This window comes from Caloenas nicobarica, chromosome 6 (assembly GCF_036013445.1).
Source record: "Caloenas nicobarica isolate bCalNic1 chromosome 6, bCalNic1.hap1, whole genome shotgun sequence".
Taxonomy (NCBI): domain Eukaryota; kingdom Metazoa; phylum Chordata; class Aves; order Columbiformes; family Columbidae; genus Caloenas; species Caloenas nicobarica.
In genome coordinates, this window is record NC_088250.1 from 4,975,938 (window position 1) to 4,999,041 (window position 23,104).

Genomic DNA, 23,104 nt, shown 5'->3' on the forward strand with positions numbered 1-23,104 from the left:
ACTAAATTCAACATGCGCTAATTCAACTAAATTGTACCAACCATGAATTTGCAAATTAGGTCAAATAAAAGATACTTGTTTTTTTTTCTCAGGGTTAAATTAAGCTGAATAACACAAGAAAGAAATTACTTACCTTTTGAGGATTCAGCTGTTTACAGTTCTGTTCTTTAAAAAAAAAAAACCACAATTATTCACTGTTCCTTTGTCCTCACTGTTTGAATTAACACCTCATCGATTACAATCTACTCCGGGAAGACGAAGTTTAACTACCTGACAATCAGGAAAAGGGTAATTTCCTCCCTTCCTGTGAAAATAATGACTATTCATGCCTATCCTTTTGGTAAAGCTGTAATGTTTACTTGTGGCTTAACCGCCCACTATATACCATAGTCAGCAACAAAATTCTCCAGCGACAAATTTAAACCAAACCACCTGATGAAGGGAGGTTTGGCTCAGGTAGGCAGGTCCACATCCTCTTTCTGTGCTGATATTAGAAATCTGAAGATTTTAATGTATAATATGTTGGAGAAATTCGGTAATTCTGCATGAAGCAGTATAATTCATCTATTACTTTAGTCAGGTCAACACACACATGTATATAAATGAATTGCTATACATGTAACGGTTGGACTTGATGATCTTAAAGGTTTTTTCCAACCAAAACAATTCTATGATTCTATATGCAAACAAGTTCAAGCAGGATCTTTAAAAGCAGCACTTCATGTAACTCCTGCAAACAAAGTGAGCAGGGTGAAATCATGAATATTGGAGAATAATTTACAAAGAAGAGAAAGAAAAAAATATTTTTATTATGAAGAATGATACTTGGAAAAAAACACTATTAGAAATAGCCTTTTTTTTTCCCCATGGATTTTGCTTTTATACTGGAGTTTTTTCCTCATTTTCCAAATATAAGAATTATTTTCCACATAACTTTCAGACCACAGCTATTCAAATTTTTTATTCATATGACAATAAAATAAGAGATTATATCTGCCACTCAGATAACACTTGAAATCCATAGAATTTTCAGAGGGTGTCTTAACAACAAACCTGATACGTCACCAAGTGCTAAAGATTATAGTCACTGAGTAGCTAAATAGCCGACTTGACAACAGTATTTTTCCATTTTAGCCAAAGTGCTGTCTCCTCCCACACAAAGGAATGCCAGTGTTTGGAAAATTACTTTCAGAGAGAACCACAGAGATTACAGAAACAAAAATAAGACTATGCAAACAATTGCTGTTTCAATTCACATTTCACAATATTTACTACTGCTATAGGGTTAACCGACTTGCACCTTTTCACTTCAAATAAATACCAGGAACTAGAGTCACATAGCGAGGTCTTAGGTAAGAAGCCCTCAAAAAGGAAGCCAGAATTTACTGTTATGCATTTAATTTACAACATACAGATTCAGATGTCTCAAAATCTGCCCAAAGCCTGTTTCAAAGAAATCCAAAGCACAAAGATGAACCTGAGCCACATCTCTTCAGGATTTTAGCTGCCTCCATCCACTCGGGATCCAAGCCATCTCCATAGCTGCCTACGCATGTTCTTTCAAATAACTTATTTTCCATTTAGAGCAAGTTATTAGAAGCTCTGAAAAACACTTCACTGGTTAAGGGCTAAGTCTATAAAGTTAATATTAACTCTTCCACCATCTTCTATGAAAGCAAAACTAGCACTGTCTGTAATAACTGGACAGTGGGCTCAGGGAGGGAACCATAGGCAAGCAGTCTAAGCAAAGAGGCAGCTAAAACCCCCAATATTTATTTGTCCATTCTAGTTCTGCTCCTTAATTAATTAATTTTAAATCCTTCCTACTCTGCAAGGTTGTTGGTTTTTTTTTTTTAGGAAGACTGTGTGCCCATGATTCAGTGCTTACCATGAACATAAATATGCAGTTTACATTAATGCAGATACTAGAATTGCAGGATTTTCTATAAAGGCCATTTAAGTAGATACCTGTATTTTCAAGACAAGTAGGCTCTCTTCAAGAGAAGAGAAGGGAGCTTGTGAAGAAGGGAAAAGCTATTTTTCCATTTCAATATGAGAAACTAGACAAAGGGGAATTACACTAATTGTGTGTAGCTTGGGTGCAAATCAGAAACTGAACTCTGATCACTTCAGTAGTAGAAACACAGACCATCCAACAACATGGAAGAGATTTCTGGTTTTACTGATGGACCAGAAAAGAGACCAAACTCTGATCCAAAGAACCATTGCAGTTCCAGTATAGTATGTGAAATGCCGAACAAACACAAATCAAATAAAAGGCTTTTTGTTCAAGAGTTCTTTTTGTCTCTCTTTTCAATTTTTTCCAGAAAAAGTCTCTATATTTTCACAGTATGGGAGAAAGAGTTTTCTTTCAAAAGCTGATGTTTTTGCTTATCAGCATTCCTAGCCTAAAATTAAGTTTTGTCCGGGGCTGGGGGGGGGGGGGGGGGCAGAAAAACAACCACACACAAAAAACTCCACACCACCAAACAGAACTACTCTTGTATAACTTCTTGCCTTTTTTTTTTTTTCCTGAATAGGATAAATAAATCTTTCTTTAAATTATTCCCAAGGTAAAGCAAGGTAGAGAGTCTGCTTGCTCTCAGATGTAAGAAAATATCTTACGTGGTTTATCATGGGAACATTAAAAAAATTAATATGATGTAGAACAGCCAGTGTAGAGGAAATAACGCTTACTTAACTGCCCTGGGAATACATTTTGACCCCACCTTAAACTGACTGCAGAACATCCAGTGACTCAACATAGTAGTGTATATATTTGGAACTCACTCCTATAAATTACACTACAGACAAGGAAGCTGCAGAGGTACTTCACATTCAGGATCATCTTACATTCATCTACATCTGTTTAAAACAGTTCAATTGAAGTTGATGGATAGAAACATTTAATTCAGAATATTCCAAGGGGTCAAGGCAGGTTCTCAACTACTGGGAGCTTTAAAATTCTTGAAAACAGAAACAATAACCCTCCAAGAAGCTTCAAGAAGACTCCCTCTTTGTTTCAGAAATACATGAGTAATGGGAATTAATATTTACTTTTGCAAAAATGCCTTGGAGTTCCTATTATGAGAAAATGTGAGGTTGGCTAGAAGGGACTAATAGTCATCTATTATTTAAAATATTTCAAGACTCTCACATTAGCATCAGATTTAAAAATCCACATTAATTTCGTACCACATCTATAATAATAAAAATAAGGATGGTCTAAAACATGCTAATCAAAACATTTTGCCACACAGATGAGAATCATTCTGTTCTAAGTGTATTTCAGCCACGTTATCTGACTGTGGTTAATACAGGAACCTATTGGTCTTTCTGTTCCCTTCTCAGGTTGTAGAGCTCCCTCCAACATGGGGAAATTGAGTCATTTTACAACTTTCCACTACATTTTCCAGCATGTACATTTCAGAAATTATCACGTATTTCCAAGAAATTTGGTAATGAACAATTATATCTGCCAATTTTCAAGGGCCGATTTGACTATATCAAATCAGACCATTTTAAGATCCTTGTTATTTTTGAAAACAAACATGAAAAAATGGCAAATAGAATTGAGAAATTCTGAGGCACTTATTTTTGAAGCTAAAAAAAAATTCCACGCACAACATGAAGGTCAAAGAATATCCTCCAATTCATGAGCAGTCACCTTCAGGCAACCCCAACTGACTTCCTGACCCTGTCCTTTGTGTCACTTCCCTAGAAAAACAGGCACAGATATTTCAGAGAGATGAACCGGCTGAACAACCATTAGCAGAAAATAGAATGTAAAAGAAAGTAACTCACATTACAAAAGGGAAAATGATCCAGAGATGAGTTTCCCCTTAAGTGAATTTTACCTGCTCCACAAGAGGGTTGGCTGGACACCGACAGCAAAATTTCTCCTTGTTTTCTTAGGTATAGTGTATCTAGTCTTGGTCCCGTAAAGAAAAAAATCATGCAGTGTTAGAGCCATGGCATACAAAGCTTGCAACTGCTGACTTAATTTCTTTGCATTTTCTTTTAGAGCAGAAAGTCCAAAAACCACATTAATTTAAGCTAATTGACAGATTGAAAACAACTGCGGTGGTGTTAGGGTATGGATTTTAAATGTAATTAAGAACATCACGCGGAAACTTTCTGAAAACACTGAATTTTGTAGCCATACTGTTTAAAGCGACACATTTAGAATTGTCTCATCGGCTGTTCCTTCTGGATGACCTGCCAGCAAATGGACAGCAAGAGCAGCTGTAACAGCAACAATAATGTGCTGTGGGATACGCACGAGTATCTCAGAAGTTTGCTCACCACTATTATAACAAAAATCTCTGTATTCTCCAAACTACATATATATGGAAATATATTATTAAGAGCAATTTTAGTGCAAAAAAAGAAGGGTAAAAACCATACAACTCTGAAAACATAAGTTCATGAAAGCAGTATCATGACCTTCAAATAACAGTCACAAAAAGACTGAGGATTTGCTTCTAATGAAATACGCAAAAAGATTCAAACTGTGAACTACTTTGAGTAACTTTTAAAATATGAAATACATAATTAAAGTAAAATATCTTTTTGAGAATATTCTTGGTCCATACATTTAAAAAATGCTTTTTATAACCCGCTCAGTCTACAAGGTATTTTAAACTTCTTCCTTGGTCCCTACACAATCATGATTCAATTATAACACAACTGCTAAGCTTTTTGGTTGTTTCAATGATTAAGTGATTGAAATGATAATTTAAATTGCAATTTTTTTAATCTTAAGAAGGTAATTCTGGCAAGAGAATGAAAACCAAAAAGGACAACCTTAAAATTAGACTATCCCTTAAATTGGGGGATTAAGCTAATATCCTCTATCTTGGGGATATTTTTATTGTTAAATAAGGTAAAATTATTATTTTAAAATTTACAAAACCTTGAGTACAACACACACAAAAAAGAAAGCTCAACTTTAGATAATGAGAAAGTGAACAGAATGCCCATAATAATTTTAAAAAATACATTAAAATGTGTTTTTCTTTCTGGCTTGCATTTAATTCCAGTGCCATACCAAAGCAAACAAAAGGCCATTGTTATTTTAAAAAAACATATACTTTCCATTTTATATTTTTCACGTTCATAGTAGGACAAATAAATGTGGAATAGCAAACAGTCAAAGTAAAGCAGACCAAAGAAAACAAGTGGTTCTACTTTGAGAAGCAATTATACTTGCCTTTTACTTAGATGAGGAATTATTTTCTTTCACTTTGAAAACCCTTATTATTAAATACAACTGAACTGATATTAAAGAAAAAAAAATACACACATACACACAAAAACCAAACCCACCAAAAACCAAAACCAACACAAAATACCACAGAAGAACATATCGTTGCTCCATTTACTCTGGTACCAATGTTGCACAGTGGCAGCATCAGATTGTTCAGAGAAAGACAACAAAATTATTTTGAGAGAATTTTACACTTCTTAGTAATTGAAGGTTTTAATGTAACGCCAGGCACTATAAAACATCTGTTCTAGCAATCCATCTTTGCAGACATTTAGCAAAAGTACTCTCTGCATTGTTTAAACCCCAGCCCTCAACTGCTGTCAGCTACATTTAGCTTAGATCCTTTGAAGAATTTTAACAAAACAACAATTTAAGGATAAATTACACTTTTAAAATTAGAATGTACAAAGCACATACGCAACAAGCTGAAAATGTAGGCAAGTTTCCTGCCAGCTAGTTTTTTTTACCAACCTTGATTTTCTTTTGTCACATTCTGTCTTTACAATCTGCACTCAAGTGTTAGAAGAAATTCGGGACTCTTTTTAGGAAAATAGCTGTTGTTCACCTCTGTCAATTTTTCTTAATTCTTTTCAAAGGTGTAACCTTGACATATATTTGGCTAATGGGAGTGGGAAATCATAGCAAATCAAAGCAAAGGTAGAAAACAAAGCACTGGAATGTGCATGGCAGAGTTTAGGGACAACGAATAGGTGAGTATAGATACCAGCAAAGAGGAAAAAAAGTCTGATGTTTAGACCAGGAGAGAGACGGATTTTTAAAAGGGGGAGTTTGTCAGCCCTGCTTCAGTGTTCATGCACAGATGTGAGGAGTAGGTTCCTAGGAGGAGACAGGAGACAGAGGGAAAAGGATCTCTCTCAGTATCTTACCTGGGCTTGAATCAAGGTGCAACCTCAAGTTCAGAAATACAGATCTGTAAGAGCTGAAAGCCAAGAGATACTTGGCAAGACAAGCCTAAATTCTATTACCTTTGAAAGATAGTCCAAAAGATAGAATATTACATTATATCCTTGTAAAAACATTCAGGAACATTCCAAGGGCAAGTTACATGGCATTATAAGACAGACTCTCCAGCTTTCTCTTTGTTAAGCAGGACTTCTGTTTTACGTGAGCCATTCTGGAAAAGTCAGCAGCTCAGCTGGGTAACCGAGCTTACCTTGTTTCAACAAGTTACGAAGGGTTAGCTGAGCCACAGTGACTCACTAAACCTGCTATAAACCATCACAAAGGTATTTTAGCTTAAGATTAAATGGTTCAAAGTGTCCTCGCCACACGTTTAGACAACGCAGCTCTGCTGACATGCAGTAACTTGGGCACGTGCCTGAGCTTTCACGCATGTAAATCTTCACAGAAATACTGCCTCTGCAAAATTTTGAGTGCTCCTTACAAATCTCCACTCCTACCCATAAGATTCCATCTAAAACTAGGTTTTCACTTGTCCAGCACTGAATTCAAAAATCCTTTGCATGTCAGTGATTGATTCCCCCACATACACTTACATCTGCCAAGATGCCTCAGCTAAGCTATAATTTTCCAACAAAATAAATGTAGCTGAATTGAGTGAATGATTAGCACTCCGTCAGCCTCTAAAGGCAGAAATATTATGTTACATATAACTAACCAACTAAAAAGTTTTCTCCCCCCTCCTTTTTTCTTTTAAATTAGTTCCAGTTTTGCCAAGTTCTGTATTATACTAGGCAACAAAATATCACCAGGCAACTTTAGTTCTGTATCAAGGACTTATTTTTTGGTCTATAAACGCAGTAATTAAGGTAGCCCCCTCCTAAAGAAAACCCTTCTCCTGCAGTTCTCCCACTTGAGATTTGTGTTCAATTACTCGTTCAGCGTGGGCGCACATTTCTAATCTTTGGCTTCATTATCACACAACAGCGTCTTTTTACAACAGGGTCTGTTTAAATATTCTGTATTACGGTACATTTGAGACGTTTTTTTCCCCCGTTGCACAATCCAAGCCTGTATCTGCACCTGTCTTTGCACATAAGGGTGTTGATTATCTCTGTGCCTGCCCGGAATGCTTAAAAAAATCCTGCCACTTCAGCATAATGAGAGAAATATGCAATAGCTGGTTTCCCACGGGAAAACTGATAAACGTTGAAAACTTGCAATTGAAAACAAGGGAACCTGAACTAAGGTCGTATTATTAAACCCATTTCTGAGAAAGAAAAAAAAAGGAAAAAAACGAACAAACACCAAACAAACAAAAACCCACCGGATCTAGCATGAACTCAAAGAACCAAACTAAGACCCTTCTCTTTGTGATAACTGACAGAAAATGAAGCATAAATCCATTCTTAAGATTATGAAACGGTACATTTTGAAGGAATAACTAACTGCCACGGTTGTTGAAGTAAAACTTATCGAAGATGCCATCTCCCAAACGAGAAAAACCCCGGCCGTGGCTGACAAACGGACGCAAGCCCCCGCTTTGCCGGAGGTTTCCAGCGCCTTGGCTGCGGGAACCGAGGCTTTTCGGGCCCCGTTCAAGCCGCGTTAGCTCAGCTGCCGGGTGACAGAACCGCAGGCGTCACTGGCCCGGGAGACAGGCAGGGCAGGAGGCGGAGAGAGGCGCCGAAAGGCAGGAGCGCCCAAAGGCGGAGCGGGCGGCAAACAGCGGATCCGCCCCTTCCCCGCCCAGAGCGCGGTCTCTCCCACCGCCGCCTCCTCAGCCGCGCCGGCCCGACCCGGAGCAGGAAGCAGAGGATGGCGGCCCTTGACCCCAGCGTGGCACGGAAGAGCTCCCGGGGAAGTGATGGAGGTGAGCAGGGAGCCGGGCGGCGGGAGCGGCGGGGATGCCGGGGGTGCGGCGCCGCGGCGGCCGTTAGGGGCGGGGTCTGCGCGGGCGTTAACGCGCGTGGGCGCCGCCGGCGTCCCCTCAGCGCGCTCCGCGGCGGGAGCCCCTGGGGCGGGGCGGGCGGCTCGGCCGTGCGTGGCGGAGCTCCCTCAGCACACAGCGGGCTCTTGGCCCTCTAACGGCGGGCCCTGCCGGCCCGGGCGGGGAGACGGGGCGCGGGAGAACCGCGGGCGCGGTGCCCGGCGTGGTCGTGGCGCAGCAGGGACGGGACCCGACCCGGGGCCCGAGCTGGTGCAATGGGGCAAAAGCGGTTCCTGAGATAAGTTACCGCCTCTCTGTGTTAGTACTGCGGGAAGACAGGTAACTTCGAGGGAAAGTTTCCCCCCCGTCTGCCCAGCACAGACCTTCTCAGGTGAAGGGACAGTGGAGGTTTTCGTGAGGTGTTCTTGATGAGCAGTTTTGATTGGCGTTTTTGCACTTTTATATTTTACCTTCCAGTACAAGAGTGACGCTGTCTGGAGACTTCCTTTGATGCCTTTGTCACTTGTATATACTATCAGAATGCATCACTGCTTTTTGTTACCTGTATGTTTCATGCCTTTTGGTTGCCTCTTTATGGATTTCTCTTGTTAAATGGGATTGTTTGGCCTTTTCATCCTCTGGCTGCTATAAGCAGAGTAATTCAATAAAAGAAGCATGGTGTTAGAGACGGCTAAAGTAGGCCAGTTAGAAATGTACCAAACCAAACATTTCTGTAGGTAGCCAGTTGTTTCTATGTTCATTACGGCCAGTCCAAACCTGCTGAACGCCTTGCAAGCAGAACCAAACTACAGCCTTGAGGGAAGGTGGTAAGAGATGACAGGGTTACCCTCCATCAGAAAGCAAAATAGACTAAAAAAAAAGTGTTCCTTTTCTAACGGGAAGAGGAAAGGTCAATATGCAGGCCTGACCCCCTGAGGAAAATGCTGTCTCGCCAGGATCAAGGTTAAAGGTGTAAAAAAAACCTGCTTTAAAGCCTCAAACCATTCAGGGTTTTTTGCCTAGAGTTAGGTTGTGGTTGAACTCGATGATCCTGAGCGTCTCTTCCAACCAAAATGATTCTATGTTCTACAGTTTACGGGATTTTTCAGTAGTAAAATGTTTAAGCTAAAGCTTGTACAGATATAATTTACTTTTTTAATCTAGCTATTTACTGTTGGAAGTATTTTAACTAAACTAGAATTGTGCAGGCTTTGCATGGACCTCTGAAAAATCCTTTGTGGATTTCTAGGTGTAGTTTCTGTCTTGATAAAGTAAGGATTGCAGTTAGGCTCTCCAGATTTTGGCAACATAAGTACATAGCAGATTTCCTTTACATTACTAGCCTGTGATTTAAGCTTGACTTCAGATGGTAAGCAAGCTGTATATAGTTAGTTCAGATTTTTTTCTTTGTCCTGTACACTAGTGTTCTCATAAAACACTGAGATAAAGAGAATAGGTTTTCCTCTCATCGGCTTTGTACATAAGTATTTCTGAAAGATCGTACTGTGATGTTTTTCTGGCAGTTCCTAAGCAATAGCTATGCTCTTACAAGTTTTACCTCGCACCCCCCTCCTCCAGTGAGAAAAACTGGTCCATTGAATCTCCTCAGATTGTAGAAAGATGATGAGGAGATCCAGACTGTAGTAATTCGGTGTAGTTGTTTTCGTAGTCCTGTGCTGTTTAAATTTACTGCGCTCCTAGCTTCCTTTAAATGTGCATGAGTCTGTGTGTTGACCTCGGGGTGTAACTTGCGGAATTGTACTTGGGATGAGTGAACTCGCAGTAGCGCACCACCATTGAAATAATTCCTTGAAATAAGTAATGAACTGTTGTAGTAATTATCCTATTGCAGGTGCTACTGCTTGGCATCTCTGAGATGAAACTAGATATTTATATACCGAGGTGCTTTAATCCAGTTTTGGGGCAGCGAGTGGGGATGAGTGGTTGTGATGGCCCCTGCTGGCTGACTGCCCTGTCAATGGGGAAGCCTCCTCGGTGGCTGCTACACTCTTACTACACTCCACGTTTGTAGCTTTTTCTTAAGGAAGTATATATAGGAAAACCTTAAAAATTTGGTAAGTTGACTTCGAGCACGTGGAGAAAGTTATTTTCTATAAAACATCATTCACAAAACATAGTCTTGTGGGTTTTCCTTCACTTTCTTTTGGGTTCAAGCTGTGTATAGGACACAGAACAGGGTGACTGAGACCGGTTGGTCTATCAAGAAAGCTATTCTCAGTTGCCTGAGGTTTATAAGAACAGCTGAGATTTTATGTGTTTGGGTTGGGTCTTTGTTAAATTATTACATTAATTGAGACACTACGAGAAGGAGAATGAGTCCGGCGTTTGTGGTTTGTTTTTTTGTGTGGGTTGTGGTGGTTTGTTTTGTTTGTTTGTTGTTTGTTTTGTTTGTTTGGTTGGGTTTTTGTTTGTTTGGTTTTTAATGGGTTGAGGTCTTTAATCTTTCTGACCATAACTGCTGTAACAGCCCTGCTATTTTACAATGAGCAGTGCATAGTCAGGGAAAGAGCAAAACAAGTTTAAAGAAAACAACACGTCTGTCAAGCCTGATGGTACGTATGTAGACTCATCTAGGAACATCTTTTCTACATATATGAGAACAGGAGAGAAGGGAAGGAATGCTAATGTCTGTCATGCTAATGACAATATTTCATTGAGTATATAATGATTAAATTTATAAAATGCTTTGATCATCAGTGTGCTGTGAAATTTCCACTTAATGTATTATTATTATTACTGCAATATCTAACTAGTTTACATAACATAAGCCAAATAAAACAATATTTTTCTGAGCAGGTTCATGAGTGATGCTCAAAATAGATACATTTCAATTTGGTTAACACTGAATGAATTTGTTTTCTGTTACTGCAGAAGTACACTTAATTTCTTGAGTGCTAGCATCCAAAACAACACAACAATATTTAATACGTAGAGACTATGAGGAAGAAAAAAGGGACAAATTTACTCCAGAAGGAACAGTTAACATTTATGTAGGAAAGCCTGTCAAAACAACTTCCATCATAAAAAAGGAGGATGTATTGCAGACTTCAAAAAGAGATTTATTTATTTTATCGACTGGTGTGTTTGCAAAGTGGTACATAAAAACTTACATGCCTTAGGGCATGGAAAACACGCATTATTAATTCTATTTTAAAAGGCTCTTTACCTTCATTGTTGCCAGATGGGATGAGAAAAGATAAGTGTCCTGCACTCCAAATGGCCTCCTGTTCAACACTTATTGTTTGCTAGTCTGGAGTCAGCTTTGGTGGATGAAGAAGGTTGATGACTCTAAGGTTCGTACTAGAAAGCTCATTTTGTGCTTGCATTTCATAATGTGAAAGGATTATGTGAACTCGGAAGCCTTGTGTGTTTGGGCACCATAAAGCATGTAACTGCATGTTGCTGCAGTCATATTTTAATTAAAAATTGTGGGATTCAATATTGATTTGGAGGTCTTTTGAGCAATGAGGAATACTCTTCCAGCCTGGATAATTATTTTGTGTGGTCTGAGTCTTGTATGTTTTTATTAGCATTCATCTTTAATCTTTATCATAAAGGCAACTTAGGAAACGAAGGAATTGAATTAATTTGACAAGGTTATAGCTTAATAACCTAACAGAGTCTAAACCGTATTAATAAGTATAGTATGTGACACTGTTAATTAGATCAGAAGTTAGGCCCTTCTCTAACATGCATTGTTAAATTTAATATTAGGGTAACCTAGTAAAGCAGAAATTTATTTTAACAATGCCGCTTCATTTCAGTCAAGTCTTGGTCTATAGCTGAAACTATTTAGTGGTTCTGAATAGCTTGGAGCTTGGACTGAGGGATGAACTTGGGGATGGGCTTTACTGTGGGGTTTTTATTATTTATTCTCAGTTATTTTATTTTTTACTCACAGATGTTTGACAGAATCAAACCATCTGATGAAACTTCTGCTTCTTCAGCACAGGGTGAGAAGTTTAAAGCAGATATTTTTGTTGCAATTATTCTTTTTTCCTTTTTTTAAAAAATGTTGTAATTAACAGTGGAAACATTAGTTCACCTTGTAGTTTCAATTGGATGCTTTGATTTCCTAAATTCATTATGGAACTCAGATGGAAGAAGCAACTTCTGAGTCGTCCACAGTTTCCATGTAGATATATTTTTCCTGTCCTGTAATAAGCTCTTTAATTCATGCTGCATTTTATCTAAGTGATCATGGATGTAACAGTATAAATGTAGGTTGTCTAGTCTTGTTCCAAGACAAATCAGTAGAAAAATTCCCACTCCAACCATGAAAGAGTAAAGCTTAGCTTATGAAGTTCTTAGAGGAACTGAGGACAAAAGGATCTCTATATGCTTTCTTGAACTTACTAAACTTTTTATCATCCTTTAAAATACTAGTTTTGATAAATGCAATGTAAGAGAAGTAACTATAATAATGGGAGGTAAAACTATTTCATCTCTTTAATATTATGTTGGGTTTTTTTCCATAGGAATCGAAAGACATGGCGTTGAAGGCTCTCTACAACAGGACAGCAATAGCAAGTGAGTTAGGTGATGATGTAGCTGGCATCTAGCTTACACAATGTAAAACAAGAAGAATCTGTTTTTCAACCTCGTCTGTTATCTTGTGTAATGGATGACAGTGGTGCAATATGGTGGAGGTCCTTTTTATCTTGTACCCACATACTATTAAAAACTGTGGGTAAGGTGTGGTGTAGTGCCTAAAACTAATCTGTGGGTGTCAAGATGTGTTTGGTCTATATATATATATATATATATATATAATTTTTTTTTTTTTTTACATTCCAAAATACTAAAAAACAGAAGAATGAAAAGATGATTCTGCCTTTTTCTGGGGAGACAGCTCTCTTCAGATTTCAGCAAAATGAAATTAGAATTTGTGTTAGCTGTGCCTTCAACCTGTTATCCTTTGCTCTGCATTTAGGAAAAGTTTTCTTTGATGAAATTTGCTTGGGAGTACCTTAAAATAGATAGTCCTACTTGACATTACAATTCCGAAATAGAAACGTTTATTTTGCAGTTTGTTCCGCTTCTGTAGTAAAATAGATGTTTAGAATTTCCGTGTTTAAAACACGAATTAACCCAACTTTTCCCGTTTTCTAACTGAAATGTCTTGGTAATGTTACCTGTTTCTTCCAGTTTACACACAAGAGGGCAAGAACATCCTCGGCCTGGAGTATCCACTGTGCAAAATAGGCAAGGATACTGCAACTGCTGCCACGTACACTACAGTAATCTGGAACAGGTGAGAAGGCTTCTGCATAATTCAGCAACAGATAGCAAGGAGTACCAAAAGGCTTTATCAGCTTATAAAATACCGGTGTCTACCCCGAACAACCAATACTGAGTCAAAAATAATCAATTTGTGAATTGCGCAATGTCTGCTCCGAGAAAAAGATACCATTCTTATCTGTTACCTGTTAAAAAGATTCGGGTGGAGTGGCATGGCTACTGCAGTCTGCATTTCTAAGTGGCACACTACTGTGCATTGCATCCAGCAGGTTTATTTCTGTGGCTTTAATCTTGTGATCTTTATGCATTACCAAGTATTAAATAGCAAGGCTGAAGACATTAGATCAACTATTTTCTTTAACTCTCTTAGTCTCCTGTCTTTTAAACTTTTAAAATTAGAAAGTAGAAAACTATGTAATCTTCTGTGCTTATGAAAATTCTCAATTTGAGTGAATTACAGGATGTTTACTCATATGAATTTCAAGAATATTTTAATAGTAATCTATAGATACATTTAGAGTATTTGTACTGCTTACAAGAGATTTGTGATCAGCTGTCAGAGCTACTGATTTAGGTTCCAACTCAGACTGATATTATTGGTATTATTTGACGCTACTTAAGCATGCTTAAAAATCTCATTAAATCAAGGCTTGAAGTAGGAAAGGCTGAGGATTTTTCTTTTATTTAAATACTTTCATAGCAACAGTATAGTATTTAACCTGGGAAGTAATTTGTAGGCACTGGCTAGTGTGTCAACAGTATTATTAAACTCACCATCTGTTATCTTTTGCCAGCATGTTTTCAGCTCCCAACACAGACATTTTACCACTTACTGTAGGAATCGTATGGGTACCAGTAGCTTGATGGAACGTTTCCTGCAAGATGTTTTACAACATCATCCCCACAGATATCATGACAACAGGTATAGTACAGCTGGCTTTTTTTTTTTAATATGTGTTGAATGCATGTCTTAAGAATTCTTGTATCTGTTCCACTTCTGAGCAGTAAATTTTGCCCATTTGAGGTGAAACTTTCAGATTAATGTTTCATTATATGAGTTTTCTCGTTTTGCTTAGTCCTATAACCCTTATCTACACTCTGAATTCTCTTTTTCTTACGTTACCAGAATTCCACTGTATTGTAAAAGATGGCACACCTTTGAGGAAAATGTTATTTTTTTGGAGTACACAAGGAGTATTGCAGGTTGTGTCATAAAATTTTATTTTATTTTAAATTAACACGTCTTGAGCAGGGAGAAGTTGTATACTGCTGTTGGTGAATCAATGTGGCTTGTTAGGGTCATACGAAGTATGTTGTAAGTTTTATCCCTTGTTTATCAAAATTTTACTGAATATTGCAGTGCTTAAATTATTCCAAGGATCCTTTTAGCATTTCCTTGTCATCTGAAGATTTGAATACTTTACTCTTCAAAAATTTTTGAAAGTAAATTATAAAACTTAGCCTGAGCTGGAGGGCATTCTGCTTCCAGTCTTTTGTTGCAATTGACTGTTCAACCCTCCTATTTGATATTAGTAACCGGATCTTGGTGTTAGATTGGGGTTTTTTCTTCTCCTAATGATTATTTAACTTTTTAATAGATTCCCAATGACCTTAATGAAAGCCTTTTGCATATCAAAGTAGTAAATATATTTTTTCTTTATCTACTCCTCTATCACCACCTAACACGTGGTCCAGAGATTAGTGAAATGCAACTTTTTCCTTTTGAGAAACTTTGGTGGCTAGATCTTTTAGCTGTTCAGCTATTTTATTCTATTTTAATTGTTGTTACTTCAGCTAGCTTCCAGATACAGCTCTAAAAGCCTTAAGTTGCTATGAAACTTTTTGTATTGCCACCTATGATTTCATTATGTTTTTAAATGCCAGCAGTGTATTTACTACCTTCCAGTCTCTTGTTACTGTAATTATCTATAATAGAAAAGTTTTGTTGTGGATTTTTTTCTTCAGACTTCAGCCTGTGATTGTATTTCGTATGCATTACCTGGAATAAAACCAAGATCTGTGGCAGGTATCAAGTAAACACCCTTTACAGTAAGGAGGAAAAATATAATTTGGCATCTCAGTTATGCTAGTTTTTGTTTCATTTTTTCTTTTGACCAAGACATCCCTGTCTTCTGCAAGATTCCTGCTTCTGGTTTGCATAAGCCATGACAGCTGCCACTTCAGTTCCCTTACTTTTGTTGCCCAGAGAGGTGGTGGATGCCTCATCCCTGGAAATATTCAAGGTCAGGTTGAACGGGGCTCTGAGCAACCTGATCTGTGTGAAGATGTCCCTGCTTATTGCGGGGCCCTTGAACTAGATGACCTTTGAAGGTCCCTTCCAACCCAAACTATTCTATGATTCTATGACTTTCACTTAAATTGTGTATTATTACAATATGTAGGGGTATATGTGTTCATACATATTTCAGTCCTACGAATACACTCTCCCCACACACAGGTTTTACAGATATGGGAACACGTGTGTGTCTTCATGTTTTTGAACACTATGTAAAATTATAACAAGTTAGGTAGGCGTGGTGGCCTTTGTCTTCTAACCTCTGGAAAGTAAACAAAGGTAAAATTTTGCAACCTGAATTTTTCGGCATTTGGTGTCTGGACTCAGTAAAAACCTGGACTCAACTTTAGACATGGAGCCACAAGTAGTGAGTCTAATAACAAACATTTTTTTTGGGAAGCGTGTTAATATGATTTGCATCATTAGTTCAAATCAAGTATTGGCAGTCAATATTTGATATGTACATCACTTTAGTGAATGAAGAATAATATGCTAATAGCCAAAGTAAAGTATAACTTCATTATGAATAGCATACAGAGCTTTATCACTTTTTATGTAGCCAGTGTGGTGTGGGTTGATTTTTTTTTTTTTTTTTTTTTGAGTTGCAGTGATCGGAGGCGACTTTAATCTACAGGATGTTCATGTGACTGCCCTTGTGTTTGCTTGGGAGGCTTTTTTTTGTTTGATGGATGGTGCTTCAGTCTCTGCACTGTGAAATACCTTGTACGTCTTGGTCTTCTGATAACTTCCATTTGCATGCTGTTCTGCTTTAAAAAGTTGTTTCATTTATGACTGCTAGTGGCTCTGTAGTTCTCCTCACATGAGCTCAGTAAACAGGGTTTTCGGCACTCATGATAATTCTGTGAAGCAATCTGGGAGCTGTTAGTAATTATTTTTGAGAGGCCACAGAGAATGTGTGATGTTTCAGAAGGACTGGGAAAAAACCAATGTAGCAATTGTCATCTATCATTAGGGGCATGGGGGGGATCTGCTTACAGACGTCTTTGCTTAAATTACAGTATTTCCCTGAGAACCGAATAACCAAACTGTCCATAAGAATCTAGAAGACAATGAAGTGATGAGTAATGGTTACTGCTGATTTAGTCAAGAAAAATCACATTGGGCCATCCTAATTTCCTTCTTTGACAGGATAACAGACCTTGTGAATAGAGGAGAATCATCCATCTTGGTGCCATCTGTTGTGTCGCATCTATTGTGCCATCTCTTGAAAGCCCAGCTTTTGGCATGTTCTTGTATGAGGTTTATAAGCAAGCTGAGGAAAATGTGGTTGGAGAGTAAATGGTGATGAAATGAATATGTAGCTGGCTGGAAAACTGTTTTCTTCATTGTTAGTGGCTTAGAGAGAGAGAGAACAAAATCTAATGGTGGATTATGAACCCTATCACTGAGCCCTATCCCGAGCTTTGAAGTAGATGCTTTCAAGTATGACTTACTGGGGGGGAGGCTGGGGAGTCGTGTTTGTTTTGATGGTGATCCTGTAAAGTATGCTTTTCTGGACTAATTCTTGTTAACTCTGTGGAGTTCAAATGTCAGTTTAAATAATTTATTTTTCTTGAAACATTAGCCAAACCTGTCATTTTTTTCAACTGTTAAACAGTTCTTCCAAGCCGAGAATTCTTCTTTTATCTGTCATCTCTCAGTAAAAGGCTGAGACATAGTTATATTCAGATAAGGTCTTTTGTGATTGTTTTTCAATGTGAAGTAACTAGTTAGAAATACTTGCTACAAGTTTTCTTGGTGTCAGCTGGCTTTATTAATAACTGAGTCCTTCTAGGAGTTCTGCACGTGTTGACTGTTAAGTATTGCTAGTTCTGTTGGGTTCTTATTGATTTTTAGCTTTCAATAAATGTGGAAGCTGAATGTTTATAACCAAGGAAATTACTGTGTGATAAAATTTATTCATAGAATCATTTTGGTTGGAAGAGGCCCTCAAGATCATAGAGTTCAAACTTTAACCTAACTCTAGCACTAAACCATGTCCATAAGAACCTCATCTACACACTTTTAAACCCCTCCAGGGATGGTGACTCCACCACTTCCCTGGGCAGCCTGTTCCAATGCCCGACAACCCTTTCTGTGAAGAATTTTTTCCTAATATCCAATCTAAACCTCCCCTGGCGCAACTTGAGGCCATTTCTTCTTGTCCCGTCACTTGCTACTTCACAGTACTTCTGTTAGCAGATGAATGCAGCAGAAGAGGTGCATGGCTGTTTGCCGTGTATTAAAGTAAGCATCCATGTGAGTCTCACAAGGTCTGGTTATGACTTTCAAATGAAACATAATATTCTTTCTTCAGTCATATTTACTTTTTAAAAAATGATTTTCATTGGATTAGCCCAGCTGTTACACATTGACGCCTTGTGGGTTCCTGTGTTGCATAGGAGAAATAGTCCATATCTGTCTGTTCTGTGAATTCTGCAAGACATAAACACTTGTATTTGAGGCAGTCTTAAAGACAGAACTGCCAATTACAGAATATATAAAAATCTGCTCTTGTCACAGTGAAGCTGAACAATCATAACTTGACTTCTTATAGAAGTGAGTCAGAAGCTGTGGTATAGCTGTGACAAACGGCAAGCATGGAATTCCTTGGCAACATGTGCAGAGTTACTATCAGGCAGCCATGTTTTGTGAGGAAAGGAGCGTTTATACTCAGTAGTGTGTTTATACTGTGCCATATTATAATGTTCCAGTTCTCAACCAAAGCTGAGTATTAATTAATGATAGTTTTACCCCAATGAAATAACCTCTTTATAACCTCACAACTTAAAACAAAGGAAATATCTTTACGTTTTCTTGCTTTCCCATATTTATAAAATGATTGTGATGTGTGTTTGGCCATTCTTAACAGGTGGTTGCATGAAGATGGTAACCGACTAATGCCTGAATTGTTATCTTTAGCTTTGTACAACATTTCCCACCTGCCCTACCCTCTTTTTAAAAACTGAGTATCTCTGCTACAGTAGCAAGGCTGGTAACTTCAGTTTGTTTGTTAGGTGTGATGCACTCTAGTTGTGTGTGTTTTTTTTTTTTTAACAAACAAACAAAACCATCCACTATTGTTTGAAAAATCTTAAGCATATTTACAGTATTTGTATAAGGTGTGTTGTTTTTGTTTTGTTTTTTTCCCCTCCCCTTTAGACCAACCTATGATGACATGCCACTCCCTGTCACTCCAGAGGCTGCTAGGATTGCTCGCCTGTCCCCAGAAGAGATGGAGAAAAAGAGGAACAGAGACAGACAGGAGATTTCCAGCAAAAACCAGGAGTCCATTGGTGAAATATGCTCTTCTGCTCCATGCCTGTCTCATGAGGGCACAAAGAAAACTTCTGTAACACAACCATTTATTAAAAAACTAGGAAGAGGGCAGGAACATGTTAGAAGAATATCTCAGCAGTCTGTGGGCATTTGTAGAAATGAGAAATGGGATATCCTGAAAGATGCTCAAATTGCAAATCATAGCCAGGAAGACCAGTTTACAGCTGTGAGCCCTGTACCTCAGCATTTTTCTATCGGTCCTTTAATCCATAGTTCTTCTCTTAATCCTAAAACAGCAAAAAATTGTAAGAATTTGGCAGCATCGCATCTGATTCAGCATAGTGGATGTGCTAAAACGAGAATGGAGGTATGTAAGAGTGATGTGTTATTGAACCCATGCTTGAATCCTGCTCCGACACTGATTCACCCAAAACACCCTTCAGTTTCTCATCAGAATTCTGTGTGCAGCCCCACCAATTCTTTATGTATTACCTCAGGTCAATCTCTCTCAAAACGAGATGGTTTACGAACTCAGGATGAGACTTTGGTGTCTGATTTCCATCTCAGGGATACTGTGGGTATCAGCAGCTCCCTAGGTCTTGGGATGTCCCCACAACTAGCACGATGCAAAAACGTGAAGACAAACAGAGGTGATGAAAGTTCAGTGGATGAAACTATTGAAGATGTTATTTTGAAATACTGCCATGGAACTACATCTGAAGAAATTTATTTCAAAGGAGGGAATAATCCCTGCTCAAATTTTTCATCACTTCTGGACCATACTCATTTAGAGGGTTCTGAAATGAGTTTTGACTGTGATGCACCTGTTAAGGCAGGAACAGACTTACCCAAGGCAGCTATAAAAGATATAGAATTCCTCAAAGAGGTCCAAATAAGTTTGCAAGATAAGGACTATGGAACACAACTCTCTTCTGTTTTAAAAAGTGAGTCAGTAGAGAAAATAGAAGCAGTGAAACAGGCTGTCATAGTTCCTACCGAAGAACCAGTTCTTCCAGCTCTGCCTCATGTGCCTCCTTCTTTTGTGGGAAAGACTTGGTCTCAAATAATGTATGAAGATGATATAAAAATTGAAGAACTTGTGCGTGATTTCAGGGAAGGTCGTTTTCGCTGCTACTTTGACAGTGAATCCTCAGCCAACTGTACAGGGAAGAGAATGAAGAAAAGAAAGCAGAAAGATGAAAAAAAGAACAATATTGTTGAGGGTGGTAGAACAGAAAGTGCATCAGTTAAAGCATTGCCAGAATTTAATGATGCTTTAAGTGGTGGCTCTGATTTTGATAACTCATCTTTAGCCTCAGATACACTATGCAACCCACAAATTCTTAAAATGCCTAGGAAAAGGACATGGCGTCTGGCTTCAAGGTGCCAGGTGGTTAAAGTCAGCCATGGAACCCAAACAAGTCTATTGAACTACCCTGTGGCAAAAAGAAAAATGTCCAGAAGGGAATCTGATCCAGCTAATCAGAAAGCAAGCATCGTATGGCCAGAGAATGAAAAAACTCCAAACATGAAAACTAGACTATGTGCCCTTAAACTTCCTGAGTCCTATAGCAAGATTATGAATCCTGTACAGCCCAAGACAGTGGTGTATGTACTTTCATGCCCAGAAATAAAACAGTGTAAAGGTAAACCTATAGATAGTCCCAAAACGAGGAAAAATCGTAACTCCACAGATAGCAAGGAATCTGTAAGATATAAATACAAACAGTGTTCTTTTAAGTATTATGACCCACTGACAAATCGAATTCTGAAGATGCCTCCAAAGATGACAGTTGGAGAGAAGGCCAAAAAGCCCTCACATGTTCGACAGCTTTTCAGAAGTCTCAGCTTTGATGCAAACATGAGGAAACCAGCTGATGTACAGAGAGAAACCACGCCATCAAAGTCGCTCAACTGGTCAGACTTCCATAGTTCATCTTCAGCATCTTTCCTGCCAGATCCAGGTAAAGGGAATGATGCAGCCTCAAGTCAAAAAGCAGATGGATCCTCTGTTTCCACAGAAAGAACAGATTGTCTGGTATCTGGTCACTCTGAGAATTCTTTCAAACACCTGATCATTTCACCTTTGAACTCTCACCAGTCTGCAGTAGAAGGAGATTGTAGATTAGCTCCATTTAACAGTAGAGTTACCAAAACTGCTCTGACCTCTGTCAGGAGTGAGCGATTAGAGAAGGAGAATCCAAAGGCAATATGGAAGAGAAAGGAAGGCACTAATAAAGAACCAGTTTTTTCCAGAAAGCCTGCAGGACCTATGCCTGTCAGATGTACCGTTGGGAGGAGAGGAAACAGGGTAACTGCAGGCAGACAAACTTCCAGAACTAAAAAACAGCAAAAAGAGGGGATAAGAAAGAAACTTCGTCCTCGTGTCCAGAAATCTTCCACTTTCTCCATCCATAGGTGCCAGACAAGGAAAACTACAGTGGGAAAGCACCTTAAGAAAGAAAAGCCTGATGCAAAAAAATTAAAGGTGAGGAGGAAACCAAAAAGGACCTTTCTGAACTCAACAGTTGTCACAGAGATTCCTGAAAAGAGGCAGAAAGTCACATCAGAATCTTTTCCCAAGAAGCCAGAGCGAACTTCTTCCAAAGTCAAGAACTGGGAAGTAAGTGGAGATCGGGGTCACCCCAGCACTGTGAACCAGCCTTCTAGAAGAACTGCTGTACCGTTACGTCGAAACTGTCTTGTTCTACCAGGTGAGAGCTAGCTACCAAAATAACTTTTTTTATGTTTTATATTTATATATATACATATATATATAGCCAGTACCTGGGAAAAGATTGAGGAAAATGGAAGGGAATGAGGAGGTCATAGACAAAGCAGTTGAAATGCTAGAGCTGCAGAAAGTGCAAAGAAATGTGAAACAAGTACAACTGTAAACTCAGCTCTTGTTCCTGGAGTATGGGGACATCATGTATTGCACTGTTCTACTGTGTAAAGCTGCACAAGTTGTGCAGTTGAGTTAAAAAGCACTTGGAATCCTATTTACTAGATTTCACCTGTACACTAGAGCAATGAGCTTGAATAGTATCATATTGTTTTAATGGTATTATCAGTGTGTAATAGGGCGCTATAATAAGGTAAATTAGAAACCGTATTAATTAATCGTGCCTATTCTGATTTTTCCACATAATTCTAAAGTGCAAAAATGACTCATTTCTTATGCTAGAAATTAAACGAAGATTAATCTGGGTTGAATTATATGTATGTATTTTGTGTTTGTGTATATGAACACCTTCAACACGTAATATACTTGCCTATGGGGTGGCATTAAAATTCATACAGTATGATAGAATTCAGATCAATTCAGTGCTTTCTTGAAATTAAATACAATTGTACATGTTTTATATTGGCTTTTTTTTTCATGAAACCATGTCCAAAGCAGTTATTTTGGACAAAAAAGTCACTGTGGGCTCTTATCAAGCAATAATGGACGATGTTGGTAAGGAAATATGGTTCTCTAGAGCACTGTTCAAATGGTGGTGGCTAAAGTGAAATCTCAAATTCCAAAGGAAATACAGGCTTAGGTTTTGGGTTGGGTTTTGGTTGGGTGGGGTTTTGTTTGTTTGCTTGTGGTTTTGTTTAGTTTAAATAGCTTGTTGATCAGTTTATGGTGAATTTCACATTCCTTAGTTGGGGGATGGAAAAGTTCTAATACAAACAAACAGTGCGTTCTAGAATTTCAACCTTAAATTTGAGTTTCTGTGGCTTTTTTTAAAATTTTAATTGGGTATACTGTTGATTACATTTTTATGGACTATAGTTGAAACTTTCTTTTTAAACTTTCAGTAAAATATTTAAATAAACCTAAAGCAGCATCCATCTAAATATATTAGGGTTCAAATATCTGTTTAAACAGATATTTGAATATCTGTTTAAAATATTAAGTTGAATTAAAATTATATTGCATAGTGATTCATGTTTGGCCACTGATGCTCTAACTACTATGATTTTATGGCAAAAAAAGATGGTAGTGTTTTGATTTAGTTTTCTTTTTTTTTTGATAGTTATTATGATGACAGCTTATTTAATGTATTTAGGAGATATAAGCCCCAGCCTTGCAGATGATTCTATACTTTAAAATACAATATTAATTGTTCATTTGTATTAAGTTAAGCATATAGTTAAA

The 23,104-nt window shown here is 38.1% G+C and overlaps 1 protein-coding gene across 2 annotated transcripts; it reads left to right on the forward strand.

The window, feature by feature from the left end:
- Nucleotides 1–10,632: 10,632 nt before the first annotated feature.
- On the forward strand, nt 10,633–22,736 carry ZDBF2 (zinc finger DBF-type containing 2). Of its 2 annotated transcripts, XM_065637887.1 has the most exons (7): nt 10,633–10,693; nt 11,323–11,434; nt 12,043–12,094; nt 12,620–12,671; nt 13,290–13,395; nt 14,177–14,304; nt 18,841–22,736. In XM_065637887.1, the coding sequence occupies exons 2-7, from the start codon at nt 11,411–11,413 to the stop codon at nt 21,680–21,682; spliced, it is 3,204 nt and encodes a 1,067-aa protein (XP_065493959.1). In that variant the 5' UTR covers nt 10,633–10,693; nt 11,323–11,410; the 3' UTR covers nt 21,683–22,736. The 2 variants fall into 2 exon arrangements, with proteins under 2 accessions (XP_065493959.1, XP_065493960.1); XM_065637888.1 differs by lacking the exons at nt 10,633–10,693; nt 11,323–11,434; nt 12,043–12,094; ... (1 more) ...; nt 13,290–13,395; nt 14,177–14,304 and adding an exon at nt 16,370–16,401.
- Nucleotides 22,737–23,104: the final 368 nt, after the last annotated feature.